The following is a 27,949-nucleotide window of genomic DNA, read 5'->3' on the forward strand; positions in this document are numbered from 1 at the left end:
CCCCCCCCCCCCTTGTCACAACAATTAATTCAGTCTGACTGACACAGTCACTTTCCTCACTCTCACTGTCAAGGTCTCTCATTACAACATCATCTTCATCATTGTCATCTGGCCCATTTTCAACACAATATTTTGTTTTGAAAGCTTTGCATTGTCAACGACTGATTTTCGAAGACAGTCAGCCATAATGGCTTTCATTTTATCGTGTTTTTTCCCTTTCTTTGATAAGTTATGTCTTTCAAGGTATTTGTCCAATTCTTTAACTTTGATTTTTGAAAGTGTTCCACTGAGAGTTAATGACAACCAATCATATATTTCATATGTCAAAGCATCTTCCTCTTCCCTCTTCCTAAATCTGATAAGACAGATAAGCAACAACAAATTCAGTTACAACCCGTGTCTCACTTCTTTATAATTTAAATAATTTAGACTCACCAGAAACAAGGCAAGTCTTGTGAGAGTAAGGGTAACCATCACAATAATGTGTGATATTAAAGTAAGCCAAATTACCCAAAGTTTGTTGGAATGGTCATCTGTCTGCTCACAGGTATTGCATCAATGCATAGCTTTGCTTTTAGTAGTCAATTATCCAAAGAGTGAAATAATCAGGTGAAATTTACGAGACTGTAAGACAGTTTTTTGCGATGTGTTTTGCTAGTCGAGACTTTCCATTGATATATTTGCAATCAGAATTTTTACCTCATTTAATACAAAGCAGAGACGCTTCTTGAAACAAACTAGTGATGAAAAGTTAGTGTTACAGTGACACCTGTCAAATTATAATGACTTCAGTACATATTTACAAACTGGGTGACAACCTGACAACTAATTGGTTCAAAGTTTGCTTTCAGAGTTTATACTAGTAGTTATATATTACTTAAATATTTATTTTAAGATATTGTTATATAATTAAGTTTCTACTTCACACACAACACCACATTGTACATGTAGTACATTAACAAATATTTAGGAAAACCAAAAGCTTTAATGTTTTGAAAATATTTTCTATTTGTTTTAAAATGTTAATAAAGTTACATTTTATGTAACAGGTTAAATAATTCTGATACTGTGTACACAAGCTTTTCGAAACAGATTTTTGTGTAGCCCCCCCCTACCTTTCCCTCATTTTTCGGTAGCCCCCCCCCCGACCAACTCCAATTTTCAAGGGACCCCCCCCCCAATTCCTCCGACCTCCCAACCGTAAATAATGACGGCTCCTTTAGCTAAGATCTCTAATGTGGATTAGATTATTTCGTTATCTGCTTACTAACTAATCAGCTCAAGCACTCTCACTCACTCACTCGCTCGCTCACTCACCCAACGACACGACCGACTGACGACCGCCAGACCGACCGACCGACCGACCGACTGAATGAATGAATGAATGAATGAATGAATGAATGAACGACTCACAGATGAATGAATGAACAAACGAATGAATCGAATGCTAGCTAACACCCAACGTGCTCGATCGCACACCTATCCACTCATTCAGTCGCTAAGAAGATCACCATCAAGCACCACAAACAACTCATACATTCGCGTACTCAGATGCTCACTAGCACGCTAGAGGAAATATCATTCAAAAACTAGATAAATTCAAGTTATAAAACAGTCATTGAAATGACTTTATCGCTATAAAGTGGCAGCTGTCATTCCACTGGATTTACAGTGCAGAGGGTGTCATTCAACTGTAAAAAATGTAGAAAGGGGTATCATTCCACTGTTTACCTACTGGAAACGCTGTCATTCCACTTCTAAAGCATTGAAAATGCTGTCATTCCACTTATTTTATAGAGTGGCGGCTGTCATTCCAGTGGTTCTACAGTGCAGAGGGTGTCATTCAACTAACTGAATGTAGAAAAGGGTGTCATTCCACTGTTTACCACCTAGAAATGCTGTCATTCCAGTTCTAAAGCATTGAAAATGCTGTCATTCCAATTATTTTATAGAGTGGCGGCTGTCATTCCAGTGGTTCTACAGTGCAGAGTGTGTCATTCAACTAACTGATTGTAGAAAAGGGTGTCATTCCACTATTTACCACCTAGAAATGCTGTCATTCCAGTTCTAAAGCATTGAAAATGCTGTCATTCCACTTATTTTATAGAGTGGTGGCTGTCATTCCACTGGTTCTACAGTGCAGAGTATGTCATTCAACTAACTGATTGTAGAAAAGGGTGTCATTCCACTGTTTACCACCTAGAAATGCTGTCATTAAAGTTCCAAAGCATTAAAAATGCTGTCATTCCACTTATTTTATAGAGTGGCGGCTGTCATTCCAGTGGTTCTACAGTGCAGAGAGTGTCATTCAACTAACTGAATGTAGAAAAGGGTGTCATTCCACTGTTTACCACCTAGAAATGCTGTCATTCCAGTTCCAAAGCATTAAAAATGCTGTCATTCCACTTATTTTATAGAGTGGCGGCTGTCATTCCAGTGGTTCTACAGTGCAGAGGATGTCATTCAACTAACTGAATGTAGAAAAGGGTGTCATTCCACTGTTTACCACCTAGAAATGCTGTCATTCCAGTTCCAAAGCATTAAAAATGCTGTCATTCCACTTACTTTATAGAGTGGCGGCTGTCATTCCAGTGGTTCTACAGTGCAGAGGGTGTCATTCAACTAACTGAATGTAGAAAAGGGTGTCATTCCACTGTTTACCACCTAGAAATGCTGTCATTCCAGTTCTAAAGCATTCAAAATGCTGTCATTCCACTTATCATACAGTGGCGGCTGTCATTCCACTGGTTCTACAGTGCAGAGTGTGTCATTCAACTAACTGAATGTAGAAAAGGGTGTCATTCCACTGTTTACCACCTAGAAATGCTGTCATTCCAGTTCCAAAGCATTAAAAATGCTGTCATTCCACTTATTTTATAGAGTGGCGGCTGTCATTCCAGTGGTTCTACAGTGCAGAGGGTGTCATTCAACTAACTGAATGTAGAAAAGGGTGTCATTCCACTGTTTACCACCTAGAAATGCTGTCATTCCAGTTCCAAAGCATTAAAAATGCTGTCATTCCACTTATTTTATAGAGTGGCGGCTGTCATTCCAGTGGTTCTACAGTGCAGAGGGTGTCATTCAACTAACTGAATGTAGAAAAGGGTGTCATTCCACTGTTTACCACCTAGAAATGCTGTCATTAAAGTTCCAAAGCATTAAAAATGCTGTCATTCCACTTATTTTATAGAGTGGCGGCTGTCATTCCAGTGGTTCTACAGTGCAGAGAGTGTCATTCAACTAACTGAATGTAGAAAAGGGTGTCATTCCACTGTTTACCACCTAGAAATGCTGTCATTCCAGTTCCAAAGCATTGAAAATGCTGTCATTCCACTTATTTTATAGAGTGGCGGCTGTCATTCCAGTGGTTCTACAGTGCAGAGTGTGTCATTCAACTAACTGAATGTAGAAAAGGGTGTCATTCCACTGTTTACCACCTAGAAATGCTGTCATTCCAGTTCTAAAGCATTGAAAATGCTGTCATTCCAATTATTTTATAGAGTGGCGGCTGTCATTCCAGTGGTTCTACAGTGCAGAGTGTGTCATTCAACTAACTGATTGTAGAAAAGGGTGTCATTCCACTATTTACCACCTACAAATGCTGTCATTCCAGTTCTAAAGCATTGAAAATGCTGTCATTCCACTTATTTTATAGAGTGGTGGCTGTCATTCCACTGGTTCTACAGTGCAGAGTATGTCATTCAACTAACTGATTGTAGAAAAGGGTGTCATTCCACTGTTTACCACCTAGAAATGCTGTCATTAAAGTTCCAAAGCATTAAAAATGCTGTCATTCCACTTATTTTATAGAGTGGCGGCTGTCATTCCAGTGGTTCTACAGTGCAGAGAGTGTCATTCAACTAACTGAATGTAGAAAAGGGTGTCATTCCACTGTTTACCACCTAGAAATGCTGTCATTCCAGTTCCAAAGCATTAAAAATGCTGTCATTCCACTTATTTTATAGAGTGGCGGCTGTCATTCCAGTGGTTCTACAGTGCAGAGAGTGTCATTCAACTAACTGAATGTAGAAAAGGGTGTCATTCCACTGTTTACCACCTAGAAATGCTGTCATTCCAGTTCTAAAGCATTGAAAATGCTGTCATTCCACTTATTTTATAGAGTGGCGGCTGTCATTCCACTAGTTCTACAGTGCAGAGTGTGTCATTCAACTAACTGAATGTAGAAAAGGGTGTCATTCCACTGTTTACCACCTAGAAATGCTGTCATTCCAGTTCCAAAGCATTAAACATGCTGTCATTCCACTTACTTTATAGAGTGGCGGCTGTCATTCCAGTGGTTCTACAGTGCAGAGGGTGTCATTCAACTAACTGAATGTAGAAAAGGGTGTCATTCCACTGTTTACCACCTAGAAATGCTGTCATTCCAGTTCCAAAGTATTAAAAATGCTGTCATTCCACTTATTTTATAGAGTGGCGGCTGTCATTCCAGTGGTTCTACAGTGCAGAGAGTGTCATTCAACTAACTGAATGTAGAAAAGGGTGTCATTCCACTGTTTACCACCTAGAAATGCTGTCATTCCAGTTCTAAAGCATTGAAAATGCTGTCATTCCACTTATTTTATAGAGTGGCGGCTGTCATTCCAGTGGTTCTACAGTGCAGAGTGTGTCATTCAACTAACTGAATGTAGAAAAGGGTGTCATTCCACTGTTTACCACCTAGAAATGCTGTCATTCCAGTTCCAAAGCATTAAACATGCTGTCATTCCACTTACTTTATAGAGTGGCGGCTGTCATTCCAGTGGTTCTACAGTGCAGAGGGTGTCATTCAACTAACTGAATGTAGAAAAGGGTGTCATTCCAATGTTTACCACCTAGAAATGCTGTCATTCCAGTTCTAAAGCATTCAAAATGCTGTCATTCCACTTATTTTATAGAGTGGCGGCTGTCATTCCACTGGTTCTACAGTGCAGAGTGTGTCATTCAACTAACTGAATGTAGAAAAGGGTGTCATTCCACTGTTTACCACCTAGAAATGCTGTCATTCCAGTTCCAAAGCATTAAAAATGCTGTCATTCCACTTATTTTATAGAGTGGCGGCTGTCATTCCAGTGGTTCTACAGTGCAGAGGGTGTCATTCAACTAACTGAATGTAGAAAAGGGTGTCATTCCACTGTTTACCACCTAGAAATGCTGTCATTCCAGTTCTAAAGCATTGAAAATGCTGTCATTCCACTTATTTTATAGAGTGGCGGCTGTCATTCCACTAGTTCTACAGTGCAGAGTGTGTCATTCAACTAACTGAATGTAGAAAAGGGTGTCATTCCACTGTTTACCACCTAGAAATGCTGTCATTCCAGTTCCAAAGCATTAAAAATGCTGTCATTCCACTTACTTTATAGAGTGGCGGCTGTCATTCCAGTGGTTCTACAGTGCAGAGGGTGTCATTCAACTAACTGAATGTAGAAAAGGGTGTCATTCCACTGTTTACCACCTAGAAATGCTGTCATTCCAGTTCTAAAGCATTAAAAATGCTGTCATTCCACTTATCATAGAGTGGCGGCTGTCATTCCACTGGTTCTACAGTGCAGAGTGTGTCATTCAACTAACTGAATGTAGAAAAGGGTGTCATTCCACTGTTTACCACCTAGAAATGCTGTTATTCCAGTTCCAAAGCATTAAAAATGCTGTCATTCCACTTATTTTATAGAGTGGCGGCTGTCATTCCAGTGGTTCTACAGTGCAGAGGGTGTCATTCAACTAACTGAATGTAGAAAAGGGTGTCATTCCACTGTTTACCACCTAGAAATGCTGTCATTCCAGTTCCAAAGTATTAAAAATGCTGTCATTCCACTTATTTTATAGAGTGGCGGCTGTCATTCCAGTGGTTCTACAGTGCAGAGAGTGTCATTCAACTAACTGAATGTAGAAAAGGGTGTCATTCCACTGTTTACCACCTAGAAATGCTGTCATTCCAGTTCTAAAGCATTGAAAATGCTGTCATTCCACTTATTTTATAGAGTGGCGGCTGTCATTCCACTAGTTCTACAGTGCAGAGTGTGTCATTCAACTAACTGAATGTAGAAAAGGGTGTCATTCCACTGTTTACCACCTAGAAATGCTGTCATTCCAGTTCCAAAGCATTAAACATGCTGTCATTCCACTTACTTTATAGAGTGGCGGCTGTCATTCCAGTGGTTCTACAGTGCAGAGGGTGTCATTCAACTAACTGAATGTAGAAAAGGGTGTCATTCCAATGTTTACCACCTAGAAATGCTGTCATTCCAGTTCTAAAGCATTCAAAATGCTGTCATTCCACTTATTTTATAGAGTGGCGGCTGTCATTCCACTGGTTCTACAGTGCAGAGTGTGTCATTCAACTAACTGAATGTAGAAAAGGGTGTCATTCCACTGTTTACCACCTAGAAATGCTGTCATTCCAGTTCCAAAGCATTAAAAATGCTGTCATTCCACTTATTTTATAGAGTGGCGGCTGTCATTCCAGTGGTTCTACAGTGCAGAGGGTGTCATTCAACTAACTGAATGTAGAAAAGGGTGTCATTCCACTGTTTACCACCTAGAAATGCTGTCATTCCAGTTCTAAAGCATTGAAAATGCTGTCATTCCACTTATTTTATAGAGTGGCGGCTGTCATTCCACTAGTTCTACAGTGCAGAGTGTGTCATTCAACTAACTGAATGTAGAAAAGGGTGTCATTCCACTGTTTACCACCTAGAAATGCTGTCATTCCAGTTCCAAAGCATTAAAAATGCTGTCATTCCACTTACTTTATAGAGTGGCGGCTGTCATTCCAGTGGTTCTACAGTGCAGAGGGTGTCATTCAACTAACTGAATGTAGAAAAGGGTGTCATTCCACTGTTTACCACCTAGAAATGCTGTCATTCCAGTTCTAAAGCATTCAAAATGCTGTCATTCCACTTATCATAGAGTGGCGGCTGTCATTCCACTGGTTCTACAGTGCAGAGTGTGTCATTCAACTAACTGAATGTAGAAAAGGGTGTCATTCCACTGTTTACCACCTAGAAATGCTGTCATTCCAGTTCCAAAGCATTAAAAATGCTGTCATTCCACTTATTTTATAGAGTGGCGGCTGTCATTCCAGTGGTTCTACAGTGCAGAGGGTGTCATTCAACTAACTGAATGTATAAAAGGGTGTCATTCCACTGTTTACCACCTAGAAATGCTGTCATTCCAGTTCCAAAGTATTAAAAATGCTGTCATTCCACTTATTTTATAGAGTGGCGGCTGTCATTCCAGTGGTTCTACAGTGCAGAGAGTGTCATTCAACTAACTGAATGTAGAAAAGGGTGTCATTCCACTGTTTACCACCTAGAAATGCTGTCATTCCAGTTCTAAAGCATTGAAAATGCTGTCATTCCACTTATTTTATAGAGTGGCGGCTGTCATTCCACTAGTTCTACAGTGCAGAGTGTGTCATTCAACTAACTGAATGTAGAAAAGGGTGTCATTCCACTGTTTACCACCTAGAAATGCTGTCATTCCAGTTCCAAAGCATTAAACATGCTGTCATTCCACTTACTTTATAGAGTGGCGGCTGTCATTCCAGTGGTTCTACAGTGCAGAGGGTGTCATTCAACTAACTGAATGTAGAAAAGGGTGTCATTCCACTGTTTACCACCTAGAAATGCTGTCATTCCAGTTCTAAAGCATTCAAAATGCTGTCATTCCACTTATTTTATAGAGTGGCGGCTGTCATTCCACTGGTTCTACAGTGCAGAGTGTGTCATTCAACTAACTGAATGTAGAAAAGGGTGTCATTCCACTGTTTACCACCTAGAAATGCTGTCATTCCAGTTCCAAAGCATTAAAAATGCTGTCATTCCACTTACTTTATAGAGTGGCGGCTGTCATTCCAGTGGTTCTACAGTGCAGAGGGTGTCATTCAACTAACTGAATGTAGAAAAGGGTGTCATTCCACTGTTTACCACCTAGAAATGCTGTCATTCCAGTTCTAAAGCATTGAAAATGCTGTCATTCCACTTATTTTATAGAGTGGCGGCTGTCATTCCACTAGTTCTACAGTGCAGAGTGTGTCATTCAACTAACTGAATGTAGAAAAGGGTGTCATTCCACTGTTTACCACCTAGAAATGCTGTCATTCCAGTTCCAAAGCATTAAAAATGCTGTCATTCCACTTACTTTATAGAGTGGCGGCTGTCATTCCAGTGGTTCTACAGTGCAGAGGGTGTCATTCAACTAACTGAATGTAGAAAAGGGTGTCATTCCACTGTTTACCACCTAGAAATGCTGTCATTCCAGTTCTAAAGCATTCAAAATGCTGTCATTCCACTTATCATAGAGTGGCGGCTGTCATTCCACTGGTTCTACAGTGCAGAGTGTGTCATTCAACTAACTGAATGTAGAAAAGGGTGTCATTCCACTGTTTACCACCTAGAAATGCTGTCATTCCAGTTCCAAAGCATTAAAAATGCTGTCATTCCACTTATTTTATAGAGTGGCGGCTGTCATTCCAGTGGTTCTACAGTGCAGAGGGTGTCATTCAACTAACTGAATGTATAAAAGGGTGTCATTCCACTGTTTACCACCTAGAAATGCTGTCATTCGTTTTCCGTCATTCAGGTTGTCATTCGTTTTAGGGTCACCCAAGACTCATTTGTAAGCTAAAACAACTAACCTTGTCTTTGGCCCAGGGATCCCTTTTCAGATCTTTTCTCTGATAGTAATAAGCAGCACCGGCTACATGACCTGCTGTCTGAACCAATACCTTGGGTCTCCTGGTAGCATGCATATCATAGTCATGTAAAATGTCCAATTCTTGATCTGGAAATGCCTATGAAATGAAACACGAATTTTAGGTAATATAGTACATCAGTGTGCTCTGTCATGATAGCCAAATTTTGTTGTTGTGAGTCAAAGTTAGAAAAACCGTCATTTCTTGCCTGTCGCCACATAGTAAAAGTTAGGGGAACACCAAATTCTGGTGCGTCACTAGAAATTGTGTGTGTCAGTGGTGCGTCAAATTGGCTTAGAGGATACACTCACCATGTAGTAAGAGATATGGAAACACCAAATTTTGGGGTGTCACTAGAAATTGTGTTCGTCAGTGGCGTGTCAAATTAGCTTAGAGGACACACTCATCACATAGTAAGAGATTGTGAACACTGAACTTTGGTGTGTCACTAGAAATTGTGTGCGTCAGAGGACACTCTGTAGTACATACAATGTAACATAAGGTGGTAGTACATTCATCATAACATTGCTAAAATGATTTCACTTCCACAGTTTTTAATTATTTCTTCTCTTGTTATTATTTCGTTACCCACTGTAGAGAACTCTTTCAAGATTAAAGGTGTCCTACCCTGTGGGGTAAAAGAGCATTCTATGATCAGAAAAAAATTAAGCTCCGGGGTCAGGATGGGGTTGGCCCATCTGTAGACTTGAATGACTATCGCTACTATATTCCACTATCCTAACTGATATCTAGATTTTTTGAGTTTTCGCTATTGTTCCAAGTCTATGCTGACAACCACTCAGGGCTAGTTTCAAATGGCATTCATATACAGCATGATTGGTTGAATACATAATTAGACATACTTAAATCGCAGAATTAGGTCACATGATGAATTCATAATTAAATGTCGTTCACCCATATGTATGTTCAAATTTACGCTAATGTTTTGCACAACGTATGTGTACAGTGGGGCGGGGCTTAAATACTAGCTCTGAATAGCCATCAGGGTAGACTTGGAAACAGACTGAAAATTCAAAAAATCATAAGGATAGGGAATAGTGTAGTAGCGATAGTGGTTCAAATCTACAGGTAGGCTAGGATGGGGTATTAAAGTGGCATATACATGTAGATATAACTGAGATTTGATTATACTGTTCACTAATGAAATCATGATAGCTCTACAAATGCATTTACATTTGCATGTCAAAAAACAGTCTTACCTCTTGAGCTTGTTTGAGATGGAAGTCAACACACTGATCAATAGGATCTCTTGCATCTAAACAATCCAGTCTAGTCACATATGGCATGAAGGCTTTCTCAAACATGTCGGGTGCGCTGATAATGTTGTATGCTAGAGTGTCTGCTGGATAGTCCAACTTAAACATGGGGTCTTGAACACAATCATTGTACCAACCAATCTGAAAACAACACAAGTATACTAAGGATTTGATCATCTCACCTTCAAACAAAGTTTGATTTAGACGCCCTTAGAAACCAGTGAAGCAATTTACCAAGCATTTTGTCATGTAAGTCTGGTGATCAACAATTGTATTTTCTATCAAAATTGCAGTCCATTCATGGGAGTTCATTCAAGGAAAAATACAAAAAAATGCATATCAATAAAAATCAGCTTCTGAGTGGTTTTGTGCCAGTGAAGGAAAAATCACTCAAAATTCCAGCCGAATTATCTTCTGTTATGAAACCATTTGTTGATCAGCATCGAAGAAAAACTCTTCGTTGTTCCTTCATGAATTGCCGATCACTGTCTAATAAATCTACAACCATCAATGAATTCCTCCAAGACCATCACTTAGATATTTTAATGCTCGCCGAGACAATGGCTTCGTGACAATGAAAGTGATTCATCCCTCATCACGGATGTTCTTCCACCAGGCTATAGTATCATCAGTGTTCCACGTAAAGGTCGTGGGGGAGGCATCGCCACAATCTTTAAATCGTCACTGTCAGTGTTGCAACATCCAGTTTCTACCTCATTTAAATCAATCGAATTAATGGAGGTACGCATAAAAACTCCATCGTCGCATATCACATTAGCTACGGTTTACCGTCCTCCACCAAATAAATTAAATGGTTTCAGTGTTGATGATTTCGTCAACGACTTCACGGATTTCTTGTCTTGTCATCTCACCAATAATTCGCCGTTTGTCATCGCTGGCGATTTCAACTTTCATACTGACAATCCGAACTGTCCGAATACCCGGAAATATCATGACATTCTGGAGTCATTTTCTATTCGTCAATTGGTAACTTGTGCTACACATCGTGCTGGTCATACTATTGACCATATTATTACTCGTGCTGATGACAGTACCGTCGCTGATGTTCGAATCGAACCAATCTATGCGATTTCCGACCATTTCCCGGTTCTATTCTCCATAAACAATTTCTCTTACGTCAGAAATACTCGAAAATCCATAAAATCAAGAAACATGAAATCCTTTTCCGCTTGTGTTCGCTGCTGACTTATCTGCATCTATTCGCCTCCAATCAGATGCTGACATATCTACTAATTGGGATCTTCTTAATAACACAGTTAGCGATGTATTTGATCGCCATGCACCAACTCGTGAGAGACTGGTCCCCAATAGGCGACCAGTTCCATGGATTAATCAGTCAATCATCGATGCACGGTTGAAAAGAATGAAGGCAGAAAGAGTGTGGAGAAAATCAAGGTTGGAAGTACATCGTCAGATTTACAGGGACTGTCGAACTGACGTCGTGCGCCTTGTTGAGGAGGCGAAAAAGAGTCATAATACGCCGGACTTATTGACGATTGCGCGGGTAACCGAAAACAGTTATTTCAGGTTGTAAAGGGATTACTTGGTCATACTAACACTTCTGCTGTTCTACCAAAACATGAGGATTCTTCGGAATTAGCAAATCGTTTTGCTCAATTCTTTTTAAATCGCGTCAAGTCTCTAACCTTGAACCTGGGCACTATACCTGGAAATTCTAATCACCACTATTCACAACCTGTTGCTGAATTGAAACCCGATTGTCGCCTAGATGCTTTTAAACCTACTACTGATGATGAAATTGACACGATCATTCGTTCATCGCCTTCATCTACTTGCTGCCTTGACCCGATTCCAACCAAGATCTTCAAACACCCTGACATTATACAAGTATTGTTACCGCACATTACCGAAATCTTCAATAATTCTCTACGGTATGGTGTAGTACCCGCTCATTTTAAGGAAGCCGTCATTAAACCTCTCATTAAAAAGCCATCTCTTGATCAAGAAGTTCTTAAAAATTACCGCCCTGTATCTAACTTGCCGTTTTTGTCGAAGACTTTAGAACGTATTGTTGCCAGGAGGCTGACTTCCCACATTGTTAACTATTCACTGGACGAGCCATTGCAATCTGCGTACAAACGAGGACATAGTACAGAGACTGCTCTCCTTAAAGTAACAAATGACATCTTGCTCTCTCTTGATGAGAAAAGGGACGTCTTCTTGGTATTGCTTGATCTTTCTGCAGCATTTGACACTGTGAACCATTCTATTTACTGAATCGCTTAAGAGACCGTTTTGGTCTTTCAGATAGTGTCCTCGTGGTTTCAGTCCTACCTCTCCAATCGCAGTCAGTGTGTACTTGTGAATTCCACCCAGTCACCATTCTATCCGCTTGACACTGGGGTACCACAGGGATCGGTTCTAAGACCTATACTTTTTAATATGTACACTTCTCCATTAGGTGAATTAGTTTCAAGTCATGGATGTCTCTATAGTTTTTATGCAGATGACTCTTCACTTTATATGTCTTTTACTATAGATAATGAAGCTAGAATGGTTTCTAATCTTGAACTTTGTATTTCTGATGTCAGGTCTTGGATGTCTGAAAATTTCTTGTGTTTGATTGAATGATGATAAGACTGAATTTGTTATTTTTTCTGCTACTTCGGGTGATCTGTCCACTAGAGCGATTACAGAAATTCGTGTTGGCGATGCTCTGATTCCCGTCCATTGTCAGGCCAAGAGCCTTGGAGTGATCCTTGACTCTTGTCTGACAATGAAGCCGCATATTGGACAGATCTGCCGTTCTGCCACTTTTCATTTGCGTCGTATTGCGCTTATCCGCAAATATTTATCTCAACCTGCTACTGAGCAATTAGTTCATCATGCATTCATTACATCTCGAATAGATTCATGTAATTCACTTTTATTTGGGCTTCCGAAGTACCTAATCAACCGTATTCAACGTATTCAAAATATTGCTGCTAGAATTGTAACTCGTTCCAAAATCACCTTTCACATCACTCCAATTTTATATCAGTTGCATTGGTTACCTGTTTCTGAACGTATTGTTTTTAAGATTTTAGTTCTTATTTTTAAATCCATTCATAGGCTTGGACCAATTTATCTTTCTGACATGATAGAACTATACGTTCCACGTCGTAATTTAAGGTCAGCTGATCAGTTCAAACTCTGCCCCATTCGATCACGTACTAAGACATATGGTGATCGTGCTTTTAGTGTTGCTGCTCCCACTCTCTGGAATAATCTCCCACTCAACATCCGCCAGTCACCTACCTTATCTGCTTTTAAATCCAATGTTAAAACTTTACTTTTTAAAACTGCTTTTTAACTGTTATTTGTATTGTATGAATTGCTTACAGCGTCTTTGATCACATTTTTTGTGGATACTGACGCTTTATAAATAAATTATTGTTATTATTATTATTATTATTATTATTATTATTATTATTATTATTATTATTATTATTATACAATGATTGTATTTTGCATTGAATGAATAATTTGACATCTAGACATCTCTATGATAATAGATATTGTACTCCTCCATAAAAAGGGTGAGATAAATTCACCTGAAAATTATCGTGGTATTTCACTTCTAAGTATTGTTGGCAAACTTTTCACTTCCATTTTAAATAATCGTCTCACTTTTTGGTCAGACGCGCTTGGTAAGATCGATCAGGGTCAAGCCGGTTTCCGGCGTGGTTACTCCACCGTTGACAACATTTTCGTGCTGCAGTCGCTAATCCAAAAATACAATTTTCTGGAAAGCGTGGAAAATTCTATTGTGCATTCGTAGACTTTTCCAAGGTGTTTGACTCAATTGAAAGGAAAAGGTTGTGGTACATTCTTTTAAGAGGTGGTGTAAATGGTAAAATGTTTAAGTTGTTACATGCCATGTATCAAGACGCTAAATCATGTGTTCGCACTAAAAAAAACATTTAACTGATTATTTTGACTGTCCCTTAGGTGTACGTCAAGGGTGTATGTTGAGTCCTTTTTTATTTTCATTTTTCAATAACGAATTTTCAAGGAAACTCAATACATGCGGGAAACGTGCACGTGGTATTCAACGTTTTCCTGATCTTTGTTTTGTCTTTTGTTTGCAGATGATGTGGCATTTTTTTCAGACACAGTGATTGGTTTACAAAATCTTCTGAATACTTTTAGTGACTATTGTAAAACTTGGAAATTGTCAGTTAATTTGAGTAAAACGAAAGTAGTTGTGTTTAAAGCAGGTGGTCGGCTCTCTAGTTCTGAGAAGTGGTTCTTTGATGGGACCTCTAGAGGCTGTTTCTTATTATAAATATCTTGGTGTTATTTTTTCTTGTAGATTGAGTTGGTCAACTGCAACAGAGGCCTTGGCCCAACAGGCCAGAACAGTATTTTTTCCCATACTTAGAGCTAGTCGTAAAACTGGAATGCTATCGTTTGAAACATTTTTTTTGCACTATCGCGTGTGTAGACTGTGTGAATGTGCTGAAAGAGGGGCTGTGGTCTTGACTAGACACTTGTAAATTGTGACCCAAGATAGGTTTCAGAATATAGGTAAATCATCGATAATATTGATGTATTTGGCCGATAATAATTGAAAGGGGTAAAATAACACGGGATCTAAGAGCGCGAAATCTCACGAACAGCAATGGTGTAGGCGTTGTTGTGGCACTCGAACTTTCACTTTCGTTTCAGCCAAATGCAGGACGTCATCGGAACATCGACGCGATAACAAATTAACACCACAGAGCGAGTCATTATAATTCCCAAAGCTGGCGGAAATTCCATTTACTAACAATACATGACACAAAGAGTAAGTCACTTTGTATCCTACCTTAAATGGACAAAATTCAAAGCCAACTGGAGGGAAAATATACGGAGGCTTAATGAGGACACAGGAGTAGTTTTTTTACCAGCGGCAGTAATTTTTTTTACAGTGGCAGTAGTTTTTTTTACAGTGGCAGTAATTTTTTTACAGTGGCAGTAGTTTTTTTAGTGGCAGTAGTTTTTTTTACAGTGGCAGTAGTTTTTTTACAGTGGCAGTAGTTTTTTTTACAGTGGCAGTAGTTTTTTTTACAGTGGCAGTAGTTTTTTTTACAGTGGCAGTAGTTTTTTTACAGTGGCAGTAGTTTTTTTTACAGTGGCAGTAGTTTTTTTACAGTGGCAGTAGTTTTTTTTTTACAGTGGCAGTAATTTTTTTATAGTGGCAGTAATTTTTTTTTACAGTGCCAGTAGTTTTTTTTACAGTGGCAGTAATTTTTTTTACAATGGCAGTAATTTTTTTTACAGTGGCAGTAGTTATTTTTACCATGGCAGTATTTTTATCCTTTTAGTTTATACACAACGTTTCGAAACATAGATTCAGTCTATAGACCTGTTGTCGGTTCCAAGATGCATTGCGTGTCTCTCCATACAATGCCCCATATTCTGTACACGCGGAGGGGTTTGCACGCTACTCAGGGGGATGGTTGTCACATGACGGTACCCTGGGTTTACCCGTAAAGTCAAGTTTAAAACAGTGTTGCAAGTGTTCTTAGAGTCAAGTTTAAAACAGTGTTGCAAGTGTTAGGACAAAATGAGTGATAGAATAATAACATTCACAATAAATAATGGACTCAAACATGCCAATGGTTTACACATGATGGTTAAGTAATAAATTACAGGTACAGAAAATTGTAATAATGATATGTCAGTTGTTTCCATTTTTGTGTGTATTTGTGCAGTGTGTATTGTTTGGTCTGACTATTGGTGACATATAAATAGGTAAGCACACAATTCCCAAGCAAATAAAAATTAAAATGGCCAGGTTTAACATACAGCCACTGGAAAATCTTCAGTTAGCAAGGGCCATGTAGGGCCATACCTTATCAGTTGTCATCAACAATTATAGTTTTCAAAGATATCATCCTCTGTAAATGATTCAAGTGTATCCCCAAGTTTGTCACCATATGTTTTCTACTGATAACATCTTGAGAGTAATGCAAGTTCACACCAGCATATACACACAACTGTAATCAAGATGCCTGTACAGTAAGGGTATTGAGATGTGCACATGTACACTTATATTTCCAGTCTACCTAAAAAAACTGTGAACTCCTTAGAAAGAATTTCTGATAAGGTTAAAAAAGTACTGAAGACATGAAATTCATTTGTACATGTATATCATGCATGCAAACTATGTAAGAAGTTGGACAAATGTACATATAGGTGAGTGGGAGGGTGGGTGGGTGATCACAGTTACCAACTTGCTTGGACATTATTAGCCTAATTGCTTTTGTAGTTGGAAGATTATATTGCAAAAAGTAATTTCCATGGATTTGATGGGCATTTCAATTGTGTATGTTTTCAACACACAACAATAGAGAGAAGTTAAATTTCATGTTTTCAGTAATGTGTTTTGTATGTGATACATGCACACATGTATGTATCTGTGTGTGAATATATGTGTCTATGTATCTTTCTGTATGTATCTGTGTGTGTAACTATGCATGTCATTGAATATACATGTGTTTGTGTATCTTTAATCGAAAACAAAACACATGTACAAGTGCATTTATAGTGCACGTGTGTATGGGAGGGAGAGGGGGTAGAGATGACAAACATGATTAGTAATAACCAATCACATGCACCCTTTGCTAGCTAAAATATGTGTTGTCTTTGTGGGTGTGCAACCATGCAGGTTAACCAGAATACATTGATATACAGGAATTATGATTTTATTTAGTGATATTGTGATACTTCCATCAATAAAATGACAACTTTACTGCAACTATTTAAATGTAATAAATCAAATTGCTGTAATTCAACAGTATACATCAGTCCCATTATGTAGTCTGTAAGATGTGCTGTGGTGGGGCGCCCCCATACATTGGTTAACTCTCATTAAGGGCGAGTGAGGTTGGAGAGACACAACATATCTTACAGTCTGTCCCATATTACTATGTACAATCACCTAATTCAATCTTCTTGTTAGAGAGATTGGAATGTATTTGAGTAGTTTTAGAAAACACATCATGAAGGCCAAAAGGATAATTCAAATAGTACACACAAAATTCTGACATCAAATCTCACAACTTTTACGATACATGTTAAAGGCTTGTGATTTTGGCAAACACTCTGCTCTGACATGAATCAATCTGGACACAAATATAAGTTTTCAATTCTATCTTTTATTTCAATTTGACAATTTATGCGTTCATAATATGCCTGTACATGAATCTAACTTTCCCACAAAAAGTCACAACTATCTGGACTTGGACAGTTTGGTTTACTAAATACATATACTATGTGCCTACAAATAAAGCACAGTGTCGTTTTCATTGAAGATATATGCAATCTACTAGACACCAACTGGGTGGAATGTTTATGCATTCAAAAGAGTATAATGACCTACAACTCTACTGTGATGTTTCTAAAGCCAATTAACCTACAAAACCCAACTTTGATGAAAGTAGATGTATACAACCCTGAAATGAAGTCTCTACATACATTTATTATGTTACATAAACTTCAAAAATGGTGTCAAGTATATTTTAGTAATGAGGCTGACAACAATATTTCTAAGTGTTTACAAGATCACACACACACACACACACACACACACACACACACACACATACATACATACACACACACATACATACATACATACATACATACATACATACATACATACATACAAATAGTATACTCCTACACATATCTACAAATGCACATACATGCACATTATCCATCCATCCATCCATCCATCCATCCATACACAATATATATACACAACATTTAAAATTGTGACTAGAATCATGAAAACATCATAACTCTGTCTTAATTAAAGGGTGATACCACTCTGCTTTTTCCATAAACTATGGCTTCTGAAGAGCCATTTCATGTACTAATTACTGTTTATTTCAGAGAAACATCAAGTTGATAATGCGCCTTTATTGGGTATCTTTGTTTTAGGCCATTGCATGAATATTTATGGCAAAATGTTTTACATAGAAAGGACCAAGCACTTTGGAGTCATGAATATTCATTGAGCAACCAGGAATATATCAATTCTGGTGACTCCCATTATACAATGGCCCATGCCATAGATACCCATAGCGAAAAAAGATCAGCTTGATGTATCTGTGAAATTGCAAGTACTAAATTGCAGGTGATGTAAAATGAATTGATGATATAACCTACAGAACTCAAAGTTTACAAAATGTCTCTATTTCCTGGAGTGTGTTCCCCTTTAATGTGTAAGTATTTAGAGTTACATGCAAACTGTGCAGGCCGTTCCCAATACACAAAATTAATCACCCATGCATAAGTTCATGGAGTAGATGGGTACGAAGTGAGACATACAGGTTTGCAGCAGAGTATGGGTCTTCTGGAATATGTAAATTATTTTCTTCCATAACAATGCAACATAAGTCAAAGATATCTCACTCGCATGGATATTGTCCCTTAAAAGTACACTCATCCTGGCAAACTTGGATTTCTTCTCCTGAAACTACAACAGTGAAGTCTTCTGCTCCAAAATATTGTGGAGTCCCATGCAACATTATCGGATGTCCTGCTGGTACAATTTGGTTCTTGGAAGGCCTTATCCTGTGTGTATTCCACACATATACAATGTCATCCAAAGCCGCCTACAAAATTAAAGTTGCAAATACCAAAAATATTAGAACCATTCCGTGACAACCATCCCCAATAGAGTAGTTCTAGAACACACTGACTCACATGGCCCTAAATTCTAAACAGGATGATGGAAAGGGGGGGGGGGGTTACAGGCACTCATGAATGTGCTACATCATAGAGAACTTCGAAAGTGAGCCATGGATGATGCAACTGTTCAGCCTGATACGGAGTGACGGCCTCACTCTCATACGTATAGTTCTGTATAATATAGCAACTTCATGAGCACTTGTGAGGGACCGGGGAGAGGGTGCTGGGGAATTCCGATGGAGGCTGTCTGCCTGCCTAATACTAGTAATAGCCATTGATCTATGCCTGGTTCATACCCAGCCAAATACATATCTATACAAATAAACAAATATATACCAACCTTCTCAGTTTCTAGCGAACAAGATCTTCGTCACTTGTTTGAAAGTCCAGCAACTCTCCATCAATTCAACTGTACTGTCTCGCTTCGCTCGGTACACTGACACCCAGGCGAACAGCCAACTGGCCAACCGCCCTCTAGTGGTAGGTTCAAAGGTCACGAAACTAAAAAAAAAAAATTACTGGTACTATAAAAAAAACTACTGCCACTATAAAAAAACTACTGGTACTGTAAAAAAAACTACTGGTACTGTAAAAAAAACTACTGACACTGTAAAAAAAATTACCGGCACTGAAAAAAAAACTACTGGTACTGTAAAAAAAACTACTGGTACTGTAAAAAAAACTACTGGTACTGTAAAAAAAACTACTGGTACTGTAAAAAAACTACTGGTACTGTAAAAAAACTACTGGTACTGTAAAAAAAATTACTGCCACTGTAAAAAAAATTACTGGCACTGTAAAAAAAACTACTGGTACTGTAAAAAAAATTACTGCCACTGTAAAAAAAACTACTGGTACTGTAAAAAAACTACTGGTACTGTAAAAAAAACTACTGGTACTGTAAAAAAAATTACTGGCACTGTAAAAAAAACTACTGGTACTGTAAAAAAAATTACTGCCACTGTAAAAAAAACTACTGGTACTGTAAAAAAACTACTGGTACTGTAAACAAATTACTGGTACTGTAAAAAAAACTACTGGTACTGTAAAAAAACTACTGGTACTGTAAAAAAACTACTGGTACTGTAAAAAAATTACTGGTACTGTAAAAAAACTACTGGTACTGTAAAAAAACTACTGGCACTGTAAAAAAACTACTGGTACTGTAAAAAAAATTACTGCCACTGTAAAAAAAACTACTGGTACTGTAAAAAAAATTACTGCCACTGTAAAAAAACTACTGGTACTGTAAAAAAACTACTGGTACTGTAAACAAATTACTGGTACTGTAAAAAAAACTACTGGTACTGTAAAAAAACTACTGGTACTGTAAAAAAATTACTGGTACTGTAAAAAAACTACTGGTACTGTAAAAAAACTACTGGCACAGTAAAAAAACTACTGGTACTGTAAAAAAAATTACTGCCACTGTAAAAAAAACTACTGCCACTGTAAAAAAATTACTGCCACTGTAAAAAAACTACTGCCACTGTAAAAAAAACTACTGCCACTGGTAAAAAACCTACTCCTGTGTCCTCATTAAGCCTCCGTAAAAATATCAGAGAACTTCTCGCTCACAGCTTCCATTGACACGGCCATCTTTGTACGTAATAAACTACCTTTGACCTGCAAATATTAAATGTTAGCTGGGTTTGGCTAATAGTAAATGGCGAATCGAAAGAAGGCAACTGTGAATGAAAAATGTTACCTGCTATGTTTACCTGAACATGTTGATCAATTTGGCAATATGTAAATTTGGTCAAAAAATCTCAATTTTGGTCAACAATTTATGTCTCAAAAAGTACATCGGTAATTGCAAAAACACCTACCACTAAGACCATGCCCATAACAACAAATAAATGGTGGTGCCAAAGATAACAACAGTAATCACTAGACAAGTGAATAAACATTCAAAAAATGTATGCAAATATGACTAGCAACCAGAGTATGCCATGGCAACAGTCAAATGATACCATATATGATAAAGGTAACAACAGGGTTGGATACATACACAAACAAAACATAGAGTTGCGCTTCAGTTGTGCTATTTTTACAAAACACATTTATTAGAAATTGAATAGAAAATATGGGGTCGCCATGCTGCTTTTGGGGTTTTTTTTTGTTTTGTTTTTTAGAAATACATGAATTTGCCTTCATCTACACATCCCCAGATGCATTCACATTAAATATCAGCTCAATCTGTTCAGTAAAGATGGAATTATAGATTTTTGACCAAACAGGCACATTTTCAGACCTAACTTGTATATCATATCACAGCAGAGTGTTTTATTACACACCGTAATTTGATAAGAATCGTTTTATTGCCTTTTTATGTGTACATGAAATGTCAGGGGAACTGGAAATTTGTTTGTGGATATAAAGTATTGTGAAAAGTGGCCATAAAACTGTTCTTACTAAATGATGGAATGTAATACAAGTCTCTGTACTTCCAACATGCTGTGCCAAGTGTTATTAATCCAGCTTACTTTCCCCATTTGTAACAGGTTCCGTTCAATATGGTGCTCACCCCCCCCCCCACATCCTCCCCACTAGCTATCATTCGTTTCGTTTCGTTTCGCCGATTACCATAAGCCTAAATGTTAACCAATCACAAGCTATGCCATCAACGATCATACGATTCAGAACCACCTGACCACAAAGAAGTCAAAACAGAATAGAGGGAGGTTAAAACGCTGGCAGACGAAACATTTTCACGATGTACAAATTTCTGCTTCGGACACAATTTTCCACAATGATACGAGAGTCGTTTATTTTACTTCTGGCATGTAGTGCCGTTTACAGCAAAAGTTGTAATTTGCCACCCAGGTTGTGGTTTTCCAGTGAAAAAACGGCTAGAAACTGCGGAGTAAGTAGTAGTTTTTAACGTACCCTTTGGAGGTCAACACCATTCGGCATTCCGTTTGAAGTTAGGTAACATTATGTAACACTGTGTTTGTATTTACAAAGTTTGTGACTAAATGTATTTACGTATAAGTTGGCAAAAATAACTACTGTGTAATACAATTTTTTTGTGCTGAAATCACATGTAGAATATGTATAGTAAAATTTGCATATTAATTATTATGATTGACCATAGATCTATTATTGAAGACACGTTCCATATTATTTCACCAAAGTGAGATAAAACGTAACTTATCCAAATTTATGTCCATGATAGAGAATAAATGGAAGAGGTTTTTTTCATTTATTGTGAAACAAAGTCAAAGTTAAACTTTAATAAAGATTTATTTATTTTCTATTAAGTGTCTCTTTTGTCCTTTGTAGTCCAATGCACTGCACATACATATACAAAGGAAAAAATGTAAAATTACTTGTTATTGTTTCATTTGTGGTATATATCACGGAACAGAAAATTCTTTGTATAGGGTCATAATTGAATTATATTTATTATTTTCCGTGTGTTATATCAATTTGTTCAAACCCTCAATCACCCACATAAAATGGAGTAGTCTGTAAGGTACACCACGACAGGCCACCATCATGCATCAGACAGCCCCTTGAGTTCTAGCTGATAGGCATGCCATGTATCCAACAGACTAACCTTTTAGGTGAACTGTATATTTAATAAGAGATGCATAAAGGATTCTGTCTACTAGTACGACATTTTCAAAGTTTATAACAAGTTAGGCCGACTCTAACCATTGACATGGTGTTGTAGAAGAGTCATGAATGAGATCTGTGTAAGATCTTACATTGTATAAGTGATGGGGCAGTTGGAGTTAAACAAGATAAAAAGGTGTGTGTGTGTGTGTACATTTTGGCAAAGTTTCAATTCATAACCTTTTATTTGAAATGACAGTTTGAGTTCGAGTTACAATGTATACACTTGAACTAAATGTAGATACAACTACTACTTTTATCTCCTAGAAATGACTACACTGAATAATGTATTTATATTGAATCTAAATATATATCCATGTAGTATCACTTCTCAAGGGACCATTTGAAAGATAATGTTACTACCACAGAAAGAAATGACAAATATGTGAATGAATAAACTATTTGCTGCATCAAGCTGTCATGTCAACACGAGACTGTAAACGGTCTGGGCTTATCAGGGAGATTAGACCACGCCCACAATGGCTGATCTGTAAGTCTAGTACTACTACTACTACTACACAGCCTTCTTTAAATCTGTTGCCACATTACCAGTAAGAGTAAGTGGAATTAGACTTGTTTAGTAAATAAATATCGTTGGGAATAAATCACTGACACTTCTTCTTTCTTCAATTGCATGAGGCTTCCACAACAAAATAAATAATAAGCTATGGAATGAGAATAGCGCCCTCTCAGAGCCCTTTTGCCATTCCAAGGCCCAAATGACAAAGACAAATTGTTAAATTTGCATTCAGTCAAAAGTAAAGTGACTATAAAAATGTTTTGCGTCCAAAAAATGTTTGCTTTTAATTGCACGACATAAGGCATTTCTGGAATAAATAAACAGCAAATGTGAATTCTTTAAAAGAAAATACTTTCAGTTAAATTAGCATTCAGTCAAAAGTAAACTGACTAAACTGTTTTGCATCCCCCAAATTTTAGCTTTCGTTAGAAAATTGATTATTCACACAAGGCATTTCAGCATAAACAACAAATGTGAATTCTTTACAAGATAATACACTTGGTTAAGTTTGCGTTCAGTCAATGGTAACATGGCTATTTTGCTAGTACACCTCATTCCTACCAGACTCAAGATATGAACGATGCTATCTGCTTCTCACAGCTGCAGTTGCTATTGTACATTACTGATTTACAATGATAATTTTCTGGAGAGATCTCAGCTTGTCATAGCCTACCTGTAGATGTGTACAACTAAACACTATTTCCGCTATCCTAACTGACATTTAGATTTTTTGAATTGTCGCGCTGATCCGTCCAACAAGTCTACAATGATAGCCATGTCAAAGTGGTCTAGAAGCCCCGTGCCACCACATACAATGTGTGCAAAATATTAGCTTAAATTGGAATAGAAGACGACATACAGAATTATAGTGAGGTTGCATTTCCATGACGACACCTGATTCTGGATTCATAATTGTGAGCTGATGGCATCATTTAAATATGTCTGATTGTGTATTCAACCAATAACAGTCTATAAAGGAATGCCATTCAAGACCAGAGTGACAAAGCTATCATTGTAGACTGGTTGGACAGCGAGAAAATTCAAATGTCAGTTAGGATAGTGGAAATAATGTTGTAGTGTTTAGTCCTATGCATCTAGAGGTAGGCTAAAGCTTGTCATGGGATGAGTGTTTCTTTTTTTATTCAAAATGAAAACAACAGCACCATAAATAAGAATATCCCATTGGTAGCATGGGGTTACTGAAACATATTTTGTGACCAGATATCTTTTATGAATAGAATTATCAATTTTAGTACAACTAGATGTGTGTAGTTTTCACCTAAGTCTGGCAAAACCTATGGGGATACAAAACAAAATGGCATTACCATTACATTACTATGGTCTTATCAACTCTGTCCCTTCTCAGCAGTCATTTTCAGAGACTCTATCATCTCTGTTCTATCTTTTGGAGCTTTACCAAAATACAATTTTTGTTGCTCCGAGTACTTTGCTTCCACTGGAATGATATCCCTGTATGTCCAATCTTGCCAATGAAAATTGAATCTCTCCAGTAATTCCTTCTTCATTTCATCAGTCGGTACAACATCTGGTGGGTCCTTCTGTTCAAGTCCTTCAGCTAACATGTTTTTGAAGATGACAACACCTCTCAAGGCAAACCATCCACCATACTTTGGATGAATACTTACGCCATATATGTTCTGTAATAACAAATAAGATCTATGCAGTGTTGAGCAAAATATAGTGTTATTCACTTTCAATAACACACAAAATGAGTTGTCATATCGCAGTATCCTTCACACCCACTCCTGTGGTAGATACACTGTTGAGGTATATTTATACATTATTATACAAGTATTGTAACAAGTACTGAAATTTTCATGACAGCTGTGGAAAAATAAATGTAGACTTTTAAATGAGATTATAGACTAAGATTTAGACTGTCAGATACGTCATGTCCTTCCGCCCTCACCAGGGTTGACCAATGTATGAGGGCGCCCTGCCGCGGTGTATCTTACAGACTATCTAAGAGTAAACTCCTATGTTATATGCTCATTGTTATTCTGATTGACAGTACCACACACTAATGACACATCCCTACTGGTGCTTCAAAAATCAATGCCAGGAGAGAAAACAACACAAGAAGCTCTGGTCATACAATCTAACATTGAAATCTGTTTTTTGACAAGTGGACTGGCCCAAGACTCATTTGTAAGCTAAAACAACTAACCTTGTCTTTGGCCCAGGGATCCTTTTTCATATCTTTTCTCTGATAGTAATAAGCAGCACCGGCTACATGACCTGCTGTCTGAACCAATACTTTGGGTCTCCTGGTGGCATGCATATCATAGTCATGTAAAATTTCTAATTCTTGATCTGGAAATGCCTATGAAATGAAACACGAATTTTAGAAAATATAGTACATCAGATTCAGTGTGCCCTGGAATTATTTTGTTGTTGTGAATGTGAGTCAAGGTGAGAAAAACTGATATTTCTTGCCTGTCACCACATAGTAAGAGATAGGGGAACACCAAATTTTGGTGCATCGCTAGAAATTGTGTGTGTCAGTGGCATGGCTAATTGGCTTAGAGGACACACTCACCACATACATGTAGTAAGACATAGGGAAACACCAAATTTTGGTGCGTCACTAGAAATTGTGTGCATCAGTGGCATGGCAAATTGGCTTTAGGACACACTGTAGTACATGTACATACAATGTAGTAACATTCATCATACACATTGCTAAAATTATCTCACTTGAAAAGTTTTAAATTCAAAGTACTTCTTCTCTTGTTATTATCTCGTTAGCCACTGTAGAGAACTCTTTCAAGATTAAAGGTGTCCTACCTGTGCGGCAAAAGAGCATTCTGTCAGAAAACAAATTAAGCACCAGGGTCACGATGGGGTTGGCCTATCTGTAGACTTGAATGACCATCGCTACTATATTCCACTATCCTAACTGATATTTTTATTTTTTTATTTTTTGCTATTGTTGCAAGTCTGTTCTGACAATCATTCAGAGCTAGTCTCAAATGGCATTCCTATATACGTGATTAGTCGAATATATAATTAGACATATTTAAATCGTGCAATTAGGTCCCATGATGAATCCATAATTTGATGTCGATCACCCACTTATGTCGATTCTATTCAAATTTATGCTTTGCACAATGTATGTGTTCAGTGTCAATATAGTCGTCAGGGTAGACTTGGAAACAGAGTAAAAATTCAAAAAATCAAAAGGATAGTGGAATAGTGTAGTAGCGATAGTGGTTCAAGTCTATAGGTAGGCTAGGATGGGGTGTTAAAGTGTCATATACATGTAGATATAACTGAGATTTGATTATACTGTTCACTAATGAAATCATGATAGCTCTACAAATGCATTTACATTTGCATGTCAAAAAACAGTCTTACCTCTTGAACTTGTTTGAGATGGAAGTCAACACACTGATCAATAGGATCTCTTGCATCTAAACAATCTAGTCTAGTCACATATGGCATGAAGGCCTTCTCAAACATGTTGGGTGTGCTGGTAATGATGTATGCTAAAGTGTCTGCTGGATAGTCCAACTTAAATATAGGCTGGACACTATCATTGTACCAACCAATCTGAAAACAACACACACATACTAAGGATTAGATCATCTCACAATGATTGTATTTTGCATTGAATGAATAATTTGACATCTCGACATCTCTTGACACATCCTAGAAGTGAAAACAAGCCCAATAACCCTGGCATGCACACACACCCACCCACACACGCACATGCGTGTGTGTGCGTGTGTGTGTGTGCATGCATGTGCACGCATGTGTGTGTTTGATTACTGACAATGGTTTATAAATCCCATACTTTCAATGGGCCATTGTTAAAGTTACAAACTTAGGGAATGGCTTATGGTTATAAATTATGTTATCAATTTCCATGCAGTCACAGGTGCTACAAGGTCACTTTTGATGAAGATATTACTTGAAATTTCTATATGGTCAAATCATTAACAAATGAGTCAATGGAGTTTGGACTGAACGTGGATGTATCATATGTATGTAATACATGATGTATGGTGGACTACATAAAGTTATTTAGGGAAAATGAAATATGAAACCCCTGTAAGTTAGTAATCTATCAGTGTTTTAAAAATGAAGACGAAATAAATCAAACTCTACTAGAGCGTGGAGTGGCATGGCATGGTGTGGGGTGGGGTGGGGTTTTTTCGCATGCGCTTGTATTTCATTTTTTGATTACTTTCTGAAATTTCAATTTCACTTTCATTTTAATATGGAGACATTTTTCAATATGAACAAGTCCAACTACATTTTTATTTTCGTTTCATTTTCATAAAATTTTATTCAAAATTTTGCTAGAAAATATCAAAATTGTGACTTTTTCAGTATTGGCAATCCATCAGTATAGGCTCACAGACCCATTAAGCCATATAGGGTTAGATTAAATAAAATGTAATAATAATAATATGCCTGAAATTTGTACCCATGAATGAGATTGTACTACACATACAAATATACAATTTACAAACTTATAAAGAGTGTTTGTGCTCGGAGTGTCCTGACTGCTACTCCTGCTTGCAGACATATTAAGTTGGGACTCAATTCTGACATTGTCCCTTTTTCTTCTCGAGACATTGTCTGAATCAGATCGTACTCCATCTACAAGCATGACTACTAGTGTCTGTGTGAGAGGGCTGTGGTCCTGACCACAGACACTTGTGGCCCTAGCTAGATAGATAGGTTTAAGAATAAGGTTTCAGAATATAGTAAATCATCGATAGTATTGATGTATTTGGCCCATAATAATTGAAAGGGGTAAAATTACACGGGATCTAAGAGCACGTAATTCAGCGAACAGCAATGAATATGTAACCGTTTGTGTCATGTCACTCGAACTTTCACTTTCGTTTGGGCCACACATGCAGGCTCAGAACATCGATAACAACATCACAGAGCGAGTCATTATAATTCCCAATGCCGGCGAAAATTCCATTTACTGGCAATACATGACACAAAGAAAAGTAAGTCATTTTGTATCCTACCTTAAATGGATAAAATTCAAAGCCAACAGAAGGAAAAATATCACACAACTTCTCGCTCACAGCTTCCGTGGACATGGCCATCTTTATAAATTACCTTTGACCTGCAAATGTTAACCAATCA

At 37.7% G+C, this 27,949-nt stretch overlaps 2 protein-coding genes across 3 annotated transcripts in view; both read right to left on the bottom strand.

The window, feature by feature from the left end:
- LOC144436305 (cyanocobalamin reductase / alkylcobalamin dealkylase-like) overlaps window positions 1–20,265 on the bottom strand; it is a 31,914-nt gene extending 11,649 nt beyond the window's left edge. For both annotated transcript variants that reach the window (XM_078125059.1, XM_078125058.1), the window contains exons 1-4: window positions 20,228–20,265; window positions 14,801–14,834; window positions 9,913–10,110; window positions 8,636–8,791 (exon numbers count right to left, since the gene is read on the bottom strand). In XM_078125059.1, coding sequence (XP_077981185.1) covers window positions 8,636–8,791; window positions 9,913–10,110; window positions 14,801–14,834; window positions 20,228–20,262 — 423 coding nt within the window. In that variant the 5' untranslated portion in view covers window positions 20,263–20,265. The remainder of the gene's footprint in view (window positions 1–8,635; window positions 8,792–9,912; window positions 10,111–14,800; window positions 14,835–20,227) is intronic.
- A 1,237-nt stretch (window positions 20,266–21,502) lies between these two features.
- Window positions 21,503–27,917, bottom strand: LOC144436201 (cyanocobalamin reductase / alkylcobalamin dealkylase-like). The gene is made up of 4 exons (XM_078124924.1): window positions 27,829–27,917; window positions 26,195–26,389; window positions 25,005–25,160; window positions 21,503–24,474 (listed from the first exon to the last, which is right to left on the bottom strand). Exons 1-4 carry the CDS (start codon window positions 27,907–27,909, stop codon window positions 24,163–24,165), a joined length of 744 nt encoding a protein of 247 aa, XP_077981050.1. The 5' UTR covers window positions 27,910–27,917; the 3' UTR covers window positions 21,503–24,162.
- Window positions 27,918–27,949: the final 32 nt, after the last annotated feature.

This window comes from Glandiceps talaboti, chromosome 6 (assembly GCF_964340395.1).
Source record: "Glandiceps talaboti chromosome 6, keGlaTala1.1, whole genome shotgun sequence".
Lineage (NCBI taxonomy): Eukaryota > Metazoa > Hemichordata > Enteropneusta > Spengelidae > Glandiceps > Glandiceps talaboti.

Bases quoted from the DNA above. Each gene is read 5' to 3' on its own strand.
- LOC144436201 (XM_078124924.1), bottom strand. From the start codon at position 27,909: ATGGCCATGTCCACGGAAGCTGTGAGCGAGAAGTTGTGTGATATTTTT. The intron at 26,390-27,828 runs GTAGGATACAAA...TGTTGTTTTCAG, and splicing joins TTGAATTTTATCCATTTAAG to ATTGGTTGGTACAATGATAG. The intron at 24,475-25,004 runs GTTAGTTGTTTT...TTGTTATTACAG, and splicing joins ATCCCTGGGCCAAAGACAAG to AACATATATGGCGTAAGTAT.